The sequence below is a fragment of the Notolepis coatsorum genome (genome assembly GCF_963971535.1).
Source record: "Notolepis coatsorum genome assembly, chromosome: 2".
Taxonomy (NCBI): domain Eukaryota; kingdom Metazoa; phylum Chordata; class Actinopteri; order Aulopiformes; family Paralepididae; genus Notolepis; species Notolepis coatsorum.
Window position 1 is genome coordinate 204269438 of NC_140166.1, and position 10902 is coordinate 204280339.

At 41.6% G+C, this 10902-nt stretch overlaps 1 protein-coding gene across 1 annotated transcript; it reads right to left on the reverse strand.

Annotated features, from left to right (window-relative positions):
- Positions 1 to 20: 20 nt before the first annotated feature.
- Positions 21 to 10532, reverse strand: LOC311223701 (hydroxylysine kinase-like; the record flags this gene model as incomplete). Its single annotated transcript, XM_084308473.1, has 4 exons — positions 21 to 478; positions 8907 to 8922; positions 9508 to 9650; positions 10199 to 10532. The coding sequence occupies 4 exons, from the start codon at positions 10530 to 10532 to the stop codon at positions 21 to 23; spliced, it is 951 nt and encodes a 316-aa protein (XP_084164599.1).
- Positions 10533 to 10902: the final 370 nt, after the last annotated feature.

Below are 10902 nucleotides of genomic sequence, written 5' to 3' on the forward strand. Positions count from 1 at the left end.
GGTACTGTCAATCCTGACTACTACTGGCATCCTCCCAATACTTTTAGACTGTAAGCCTCTGCATCTTGGAACCATCGTCTTTCCACTTCCTCCTTACCCATCTCCCAGAGTTTGGTAAGAAGCAGAGTTCCTGGTTTGGCTGTAGTCAGGGTGTACTCGCTGTTTTCCGGATGTTTCAAGGCATTAAACCGACCTATAACCAGAGACTGACAAAACCGGCACAGGACCATCAGGTAGAGGGCATTCCTCTCTGCCGCGTCGAGGGGCATGATGCTCTCCCAGCCCGCTAACACCAGCCCTCCGACGGCCTCCGGATTGGGGTTCTCTAGCATCAAGTACATGATCGCTACGGCCACTTCATAGACGTAGCAGTCGACGTTGAGCATACCGAAGTCCAGAACGCCTGAGATTCTGTAGCTGCCCGTGTTAAAAGGTTGCACTGTGATGTTCATGTCACTGAGGTCCCCATGAATTATACCTGTAGAAGATAAACATCGTAATTGGTTTTGGGACAGGACATACTTTTGTATATTTGCTAATTCCAAGCTCATTCTTTCAGTCGGTATCAAGTGGTATGCCTCGATGGCCTCGATCTGAAAAATTTACTTTCAGACTGAATAGGAGCAGCCTCCTTGTTCTCATCATCCAAAGTGAAATCCGCCAATCAGAAAATGATGCAGATAGGAGGTTTTGCTCTTCGGCCATCGGGATGGTTCAGGGGAACCTTTCTGGTGCAGTGTAAAGTCATTGGACCTCATGCACCAACATTCTTGTAAATAACCTCGTAGGAAGTTTGTAAGAGAAAACCTATGATAGTCACCTCCGGATTCATCAACGCGTGGAGCGGTTCTCTTAACCTCTTAAAGATCGGGTGGAGAGGTTCTCTTAACCTCTTAACTCAATCAGCGCCAGACCCGAGGATAGTCGGGTTATCTCGCCAACCGTTCAGTGCCAGACCAGAGTATAGTCGGGTTTTCATTTCTTTTATTCGATATTTCTATTAATTTCTCTCACACGGACCTCGGGGTTACCATAGGAAATTAGTCTGAGATTGCCAAAGTGCAATATCGGCCGCATCCTGCTGGGTGGCAGTATCGAGCACCCTTTGAAACCTTGTATCTTACCCTGTGTTACGTTCAAATCCCTCCGGGCACAGTTTTCTGGGTCAGGCGAGTCGAGCGGTTCGCCCCCGATGCATGTGTTGTGGTGGATTATGTTGGCGACACGATGGACACCAATACTGGGAATCGCGATCAGACAATTGGAATATTCTTTTTGGGGTACCTCCTAGTGAAGGTAAGGACTATATGACATAAATCCTGCTTTGATCCAACCATGATTTCACATCGATCGCAACAACCATGTGTAACATTACTCCACAACGTATGCCATTGGTGACGATCAAAGCATCAAAAAATCCCCCCCCCCGTCCCCTTCATGCATTCATGATGAAACATAATACCTATTATATACATTTGATTTGGAAATGTCCAGGCGAGCAATGCCAACGCTTTTAGTGATATAGCCCTGCAAACATTGCCACTTATCCCTATCTCTTAGAGCGTTGGCCCAGTAGGAACTAAGATGCGCTAGGCCTCCGGCGCTGAATGAGTTAAGGATCGGACAGCTGTCGTGCACTCGCGCGCACGTCGCGGCACTTTGCCCTCGTTTGTCGGCTCCGGGCTGTGTTTTTTCCGATCAACCAATACATTGTTGGAAAGTTGAATTTGTTGCCTTTCGATCGTCACCACACTCAACCTATTGCGTGATTCCATTCTTGAGTTACAAGACGAAAACATCCGGCGAGCATCATTTGACAAGCCATTCGGACGAGTGACCACGTCCGGTTGTGAACGGTCCTGAACTGACCAGTGACCAGTCACCGCTGATGGCGAAAATGATTGACCACCATTGTAGCCAAGGAGCGTCTGCTCCGAAAGCGATCCCAGACGGGCACTGAGAGTGGGGGAAGGTGACACAAGAAGATGAAGAAGTCCATTGTTTTGACGAGAGCCTCTGAATGAATGGGAACGGATGGCCATTTTGGATAATCATGCAGAATCTTTACCGGTACACACATTACAAAAACCTTTGTAAAACATTCATTTTCTGTGGGATTTTTACTACATAGGACTTCAGGCGATGGAACTGTTATGTTTTCCAGCTCCTACCTCTCAGCTGGAACTTAAAAACAAGCATCTGGCAACAAGTCAACACAAAAGTAAGGAGCAAATATTTTAGCCAAGGAGCGTCTGCTCTGAAAGCGATCCCAGACAAGCGCTGATTGCAACGAGAAGGGGGCAGAACCAGACTCACAAGTCTGAATGAATAGAAGCGGAAGGCCATTTTGGATAATCACGCTGAATTATTGCGGTACACACATTACAAAAACCTTTATAAAACACACATTTTCAGTGGGATTTTTATAAACTTTGGACCTGTACTACCTAAGACTTCAGGCTATGTAACTCCTACCTCTCAGCTGGAACCCAAAAACAGGCATCTGGCAACAAGTCAACACAAGAGTAAGGAGCAAATATTTTATTTTAGTGCGTTCAAACCTCTGTTTCTCTATTATATTAGCACTTAAAGTGATTTTTCATACTACATCCGTGCAATTAATCGCTGTCAGACTTGGGCAGCATGTCTGTTGTCCGGGCAAGATGAGCAGTGGAATGTTTCTTCACTGGCTCTTACAATGTATTCAACTATGTCATTTTGTGAGAGTCAGAGAAGTTAATGGGCTGTCCCCGACTAAGGATTTGGATAGTCGACTATGATTGGCCAAAATGTGCCGTTAGTCGACTATTAGTAAAAAAAAAAAAAAAAAAAAAAGTGTAATATATATATATATTTTTTTTATCATTCCATTTGGGCTGTGGGGGGTGCTTAATGTCTGAAGGAGTCGCCTGAAAGCTTCTTGTCCTCTGCAAAAGTATGCAATTGGTCCACTGATGGATACATCTTGATATTTGTCTAGTCTAGTGCACTAGATGGGTGAAATCCTCTTTCAGTGCTTCTGTGCCTGTTTTCGTAGGCAGTTAGCCTCTGGTATCCGTGCCATTAGCGTTAGCCACGCTTCTAGGCCTCTTTTCTTTTGGAAAGAATGATACAAAAAAATTATAAAGAAAAAATATTTATAAAATCTTTAATTTAAAAAAAATAATTTGGCTAAGAGGTTGGCAGTCGACTACGGCTCCTTTCGACCGATTAATCGACTAATAGGGGTCAGCCCTTAATTTCTAAGGTATATTTTCCTAACTGAATAACTGTCCTCAGAGGATCATTTGATCCCTGGAACACTGTTTGAAGCTAGAAAGCTTCCTGAAAAGTTACTATTTCAATGCTGTCGTTTACAAAGGCAAAGCCTGCAATTTTGTTAACAAATATATTCTAGGCTATGATGTTTGATTCACAGTGCCTAAACAATTTTCATTTTTCGTTTTAATTTATGATAACTATCATCACTCATACGTCATACATCATTATCCAAATATCTCATCATATCTATAATTCCAGATATTTCTGTAATTCATATTATGTGTGTCAATGCTACACTTGTTTTGTCTACTCTCCTGTATACATATTTTGTTAGCTCGCCATTCTTTAGAGATTTAGGCTATAGGGCCATTACTGTAACCTAGGTCTCTCCATGGTGCAACATGTCATTCTGTCAGTAAACTATCCTTAATCAAAGACTCTGTTATCTGCCTCTGTGAATAATACCTGGTCAAATTATTCCACATCAATGAGATTGATGTAATCTAAGAGCAGCACCAGTTGAGTGGCGGTAAAAACGATGGTGGTTGCTCTCTCATAGTCATTTACGGGCTGCACGGTGGTGTAGTGGTCAACACGCCTCACAGCAAGAAGGTCCTGCGTTTGATTCCCGTTTGGGGACCAGGTTTCCAGGTACCCAGCTGGGGTATCTCCCAGGCCTTTCTGTTTGCATGTTCTCCCCGGGCTCGCAAGGGTTTCCCCTCCAGAAAAATAGATAAACCCAATGGAAAAACATGCAGAACAGATCACTAACGATGTCGCTTCCCTGACGAAGACAGACAGGAGCACTTGGATTGGCCCCACGCCGCAGCCTATGTCTGCTCCCGGCTGCCCTTGGGGGGATGGGTCAAGCACAGAGAGGCATTTCATCGGTGTATGTGTTCCTGTGTGTCGCCCATCTCGCATGTGTTTGTTCATCTGCATGATTGACAAATAAAGACTTCTTCTTCCTCTGTGATATTGCCACATTGGTGTACTGTGGCTATACTATTGTACTACTGGAAACTCACCGAAGGAGCAGTAGCAAGCTTCCCCGCTATGCTGAGCGCTCGTTATCTGAGGTGAATTACCTTTTCGGAAGGTGCCCAGTCTGGGCTGCACACAGGTCTTGTACTGTTCAATGACCGCCTTCACCACCTGCTGTACCGGATCACCATCCATCGCAGGCAGGTAGGGCTCCAGGAGGGGAATGTTAGACATTTTCCAAAGCAGCTCATCTCTTTGTAAAACACCAAGGTTTGGAGATGTCATCTGAAAATATAACACTTTGTAAGAATATACTTTTTTATATATAAATTTTTTTATATATTTATTTTAGTGCTGTCAAAGTTAACGCTTTAATTTGAGATTAATTTAAATTATGTAACGCATTACAAAAAATTTAACGCCGTTAAAGCAGTTTTGTTTACTTCCTGTCGCAGCTGACCCATAACGTGTGCAGCCAAACTAGGTAAAGCGAGCCGCCTGGTTAGAGGACAGTCACTCTGGCGCGAAGATGGACAAAGGCGGACTTTTAGGTGGAAAGTTTCACTTTAAAAAGTTGCCGACGGCTCGTTGGAGAAATGTAAAGTAATTTGCGCACTTTCCAAAGCCGAATTCAACTATGTCTTTGGCATACTGTATCATCTCAAAGCAAAACACCCTGCTGAAGTTACCTCCAGGGCCTCGCCAATGAATCTACGCTGCTGGAGTGTGGTGCTCGTGGGCGGATAACTAAACCTGTAAAGTGTACTCTGCCGTCATTTGCGCTAACTGTGAGTAAAACAGAGGAGCCTCACTACGCTGAGGCATGCGCTGACCATTTTCTGTCACCATCATGTGTTCTCACTCCCTCTCCCCCTGCTGTGTGTGTGTTCTCACTCCCTCTCCCCGTGTGTGTGTTGTTCTCTCTCTCCATGTCTGTGTCCACCTGTTTTCTGTGTGTGTGTTCTCACTCCCTCTCCCCCTGTCCTGTGTGTGTTTTTTTGTGTGTGTGCGTTCTCACTCCCTCTCCCCCTGTTCTGTGTGTGTGTGTGTGTGTGATGATTTATATTACTGGTAGTTCATACAAGACATTATCGTCCTCAGTCTAAGCCAATCTGCACTTTAACATAGGCCTGGGTTGTTAGCGCCGCGGATATAAGAAAGAGGTCTTTAAAGCTGAGTCAATGTTGATGGTTTTGTTGTTTGTTGAGGGCGAAAGCACATCTGTCTGAGAAATAGAGAGAGAGAAGAGGAGGGGAGGTGTTATATTAAATATGGATCAGTGTGTAATATGGTTTTGTCTTGAACATTTGTATTTCACCGGAGAGAAACTGTATTCAAAGATCAAAGAAAGCTATTAAAATAGTCTTTGAATCTAAATATACTTTCTTTGTGTTGATTCTACTCAATCAGTGCCGGCTATTAGACTGGGCCCGCTGTAGTTAGGCCAGCTTTCCATTACAACTTTTCACTGTGCGTCACGTTGTTTGTAGAGCTAAATCTATATTTTATATTATAGCTATGTATCCAATATCATTGTCAATTGACAGTAAGAACCTTCCATTCAAGATGCATAAAATAAATATTTTTTTCATCAATACATTCCCGTTTTATACCGTCGTGAATATGAGTGTTATAATGGAATGATCTGGGATAATTCCTGCAAGGCTATTTATAAGGCGTTAAGCTAATAATGTAAAATCCATTGGCGTTTCATCCCTACACACGAAACAGTTAAAAATCCAAATGCATATGATCGGTAGGTATTATGTTCCATCATGAATGCATGAAAGGGGGGGGGGGGGGGGGCGGGGGAAGTCGTTTCTGATTATTTGATTGCTAATAACGGCATTCGTTATTACCACAACATAGGCTGATCTGGGGGTGGCTATTAAATCCTTGCACGATCAAGCTGAAATTGATGTCAAATTGCTCTTACCTTTGGCCGGTTGGATTCCAAAAGGAATTTTCCAATTATTTGGTTGCCATCTGGTAGATCATATGTCCATTGGCCCATGCCATAATCCTTTACTGCATAATGAATTCGGCATCCCAAGAAGTATCGATCGAGTAAAGCCCTCGCTTCAGGCTAACAGAAAAGTCCGCCCGGAGCGTAAACAGTGTGACACCAGGTCTGCAACAGGGGTTACTGCATTCTCGAGACAGCGCCACTACCAGGATCTGGCCGGTACTGCACTTTCGGAGTCCCAATATGTCTTTTCCAGCCAAAATACAGGTATGTGACAGTGAATAGGATATTAATATCGAGAAAAAAAATAAAAACGAACCAAAAAAACACAACAATACGTGGCTGGCCCCAAATGAGTTAATTCCATGATTTTACTCAAGTAAATATCTGTTACAAGCTTCGGTCTTAACACATTGGTAGCCAAAATCGCTTTTCAGCGTTATTGTCCGCCATGCGTTGACCGCCAACATCGCTGTACAGCGTTTTTGAGATCAATATTTCATTTTTTCGCCATGGCATTCATAATTCATCCACCCAACCCCCGATGCCCTAGCGCAGTGCTTCTCAAACTTTTTCTGTCTGGCCCCCCTTTGGCGGACCAAAATATTTTTTTTATGCCTAATAAATATAACTAATATACATTATTTCAAATGGGGATTTTCACTGTGTAAATCATGAAATTCAAGAAACGTTTTAATAAAAAACGTACGTTTTAATAAAAAACTTATGTTTTAATAAAAAACGTACGTTTTAATAATAATAATAAACAATAATGTCTCGGGCGTGTCTGACACAGGTGTGCTTCATCTGTGCACGGAGACCAGCAACAATTTTTTCTAACAGAAACCCATTGCGGGGTGCGTCAGCTAGGTCGGGAGGTGACAGGGGGTGCACGGCCAAAAAAGTTTGGGAACCGCTAGGCGATAGGCGTCGAATAATTGGGATCTTTCACCGCCAGTCTCATCGGCCCACGGTAAGAGAACAGTAACGTTATTTTCAGCCCAATTGTTTATTCATTTCACTGCAAACCATCTGATCAATATATCACCCATACTACATAAAGCCGTTACTGATGATCAATGATTTTAATATAGCGTGTATGGGAAAGAAACGCCAATCGATAATCTATCATATGCGTTTGGGCCTATAACTAGCATTTTTGGAATTACAGCAGAAAAGATTAAAAACATACTTATATTCTAGACGGTATTAACACAACAATGTATGAATGAAAAAGTATAACGTTCCCACATCCTGAACGATAGATAATCGATGTTGAATGGGCCATAGTAATGCAGATATAGCAATACAATTAAAAAAGTTATAGCCCTGCAAAGAAGGTAAACATCTCCATAGGCTTTTAACGGTGGCAGAGAGGGGTATGAGATGGGCACAACCCCCGGCGGTCGAGACAGCACCCCCAAAATCGTCTTTTTGCTTTTTTTCGACAATATTGAAAAATGTTTATACTTTGCTTCCTAAACATGTCTTCTATGAAACTAGTGACAATAAAACATCAATAACACACATTTAGTTGTTTATTTGACTTCATTTTGCCTGATTGCATCTATAAATGTGCACATATTTAATGGGGAAGTGCCTCATTTGCATATATAAACATAAAATTCAGAAAACTTGCAATATATTTTTTCTTAGTTTATATGTACATAACAAACTGGGAAAGTTTCATAGTGATATCTATTCAAATATTTATTTTGCCTATTAAAGGGTACTACACTGTTACTACACTGTTACTACACTGTTTGTTTGTAGCCTGTGTGTAGTTCTGTTCAGTTCAGTTATCAGGCATGTGTTTAGGTTGTCTATTACTAATGGTTTGATTGGGTGTTGTGTTTGTAAATAGCTGGTACAAATAAATATGTATCGCATTTTACAATACAAAACCTTTCTGAAAAACTAGTTTTTATGCATTTTACTTACACACAAAGTCTTGGAACTCCATTTTCCCTAGTACCTACACACACCAAACTTTCCATATTTCTTCCCATCCATATTATGCTTCTTTCTATAGAAGGGTTTGTTGATATATATCATTCATAGCCGGGTTTATAGTACATTTTATACCAAAACTATGCGAAAATAGTTTTTTTTATGACAGTAGACAGTATTTCCTGATGTATGGGCTGATAAGAGGACATAGCCACAAAGTCTCTCTATACAAAGTTTCGTTTTGAATGTATCAACAAAATGAAACCAAGTTTTTGAATCTGGCATTATCCATGTTGGTGATGTGAGTCTTGGCGATACATGCAAATGTGTGCCTATTTAATGGGGGAAGTGCCTCATTTGCATATATAAACATAAAATTCAGAAAACTTGCAATATATTTTTTCTTAGTTTATATGTACATAACAAACTGGGAAAGTTTCATAGTGATATCTATTCAAATAAAATGTCCCCTATTAGGGGGCGCTGTCTCGCCTTAGAAAAATGCAATTTTTAATAGATTAATTACAGAAAATTGTGAGATTAATTAGTTAATTGTCTTTTATCTATTGACAGCACACATTTATTTATATATATTTCATATATGTTTGCAGTTTGAAATTGATTGATAAAGAAATGTAAAGGACAGGTTCACTTTTTTCTAACCCAGGCCCTATTTAAACATTGGCATGATGTTGTTCATTTGAAGTACAAGCCTTGCTAAGAAACCTGTGCTGCATCCTCTCACCTGGCTCCAATACAATCTGAAAACGTACATCATATCAAAGGTTATGAGTTTTATAGGCACATGTAACTCAGTTCCCTCAGTAGAACATATGAAGACGCATCTGATTATACTGTGAGCTTCCTGTTTTGTAAAAGGACTTGTATCATGGTTTCAGAAGGCTAAAACACTTGCCTCATTGGATTGGATTGGAGCCTGGTGAGATGACGCAGCACAATGTAATAACAATAATACAATCTTCTTCTTTTTCTTTTGGCTTTTCCCGTCAGGGGTCGCCACAGCGGATCATCCGTTTCCATCTGTCGTCCTCCGTCACTCCCGCTGCCCGCATGTCCTCCTTCACAGTGTCCATAAACCTCCTCTTGGGCCTTCCCCTCCTCCTCTTTCCTGACAGCTCCATCTCCAGCATCCTCCTCCCGATGTACCCCACCTCCCTCCTCCGCACATGTCCAAACCATCTCAGTATTGCTTCTCTCACTTTCAATGCTCAATAATAAAGCAATCAGTTAAATTATGTCCTGTACTCAACATCACGCCAGACAATTTAAAAGTGAACCTATCCTTTATACCTAACCTAACCTAAATACTCCTTTCAATGACCTACCGCTTGGAAAGCTTTATCCATGGTGGCGGCCAGCTTGCCCACATCATAGAGAATCTGTGGTGAAGCCGGGGATACTGCGATAGTCGTTCCAGGCATGTAGCTCAACAGCCGGACACAATAGGTCTGACTGCCAAATCCACAGTCTGTCAAGAGCAGATGTAATATGTTTATGATAGCAAACGTAATTGTTGCTACAAGTGACCTGTTTCAAAATGGTCAGCATAGATTAATTTAAGATAAGCTATTCCTTTATTGATCCCCATGGGGAAATTCAGGCATCATAGCAGCATGGGGGAGGGGGGAGGGGAGGTACAGGTATGGGCAGGGTAATAGTAGAAAGACATAAATACAGGAAATAAGATTATAGTACAGTAGAAAAAAAAAATTGGCAGTGTAAATAATATAATTAACTCTGAATATACGCATAGTATAATGCTAATGCCTAATACTACCTCATTTCTGCATTTTGTTTGTACTTTAGTTTTGTATATTGTATATTATTTTGTATGGTGTTTGGTCTTTATTCTTTTAACTTTTCTTACTGTTTGAAGCACAATCTCAGGAGGCTCATACAGAACCAAGCATTTCACTGTACATGTACCTTATATGTGACAAATGAAACAAATCTGAAACATGAAACTACAAATGCTTGTGTTTCTCCTAGCAATATGCAAGGCTAGTTCTTTCTCACCAATCTCTTCCAGGCTCATGAGCTGTCCCGTGACGGTGGGCAGGGCGGTCTGAGTTGGAAGCCCCTGCTGGTGCAGGAAGGTCATGCTGTACGTCTGCACCTCCAGCAGAGTGGGGTTCTGACTGTCGGCTGAGTTCATGACCTTCAGGATGTACTCGTCGCCCTCCTCGACCGCCAGGTAGAAGTTCTGGTCGTAGTAGCTGGGGAGATCCCTGACCCGAGCTGCCCTCAGTCCATAAAGCCGCCTCACCAGCTCCTGTGCCTCGGACCGGCTGAGCTGTGGTTTTGGATTGGTGACTGCGGAACGATCTGCATAGATACATAGGGTCAACATTACTGTGTAGCCAGTTCTTTTGTACGTATTTAAAGATGCAGTACAATGAAAATCTTGTTTTTCAATCTCATTTTCTTTTCATAGAAGGTATGTTAATGTAACATAACCCAAAATGTTAAAGATGTTGTTGTGAAAATGATGACCAAAGCCTTTTGATCTCTATCCCCCTGCGGAACGATCTGCATAAATGGTAAATGGTGCATTTATATAACTCTTTTATCCAAAGCGCTTTACAATTTGTTCCTCAGATTTTAATATTTAAAGATGCAGTACAATGAAAATCTTGTTTTTCAATCTCATTGCATTTTCTTTTTATGCACAACCCAAAATGTTAGATATGTTGTGAAAATTATGATTAAAGCCTTTTGAT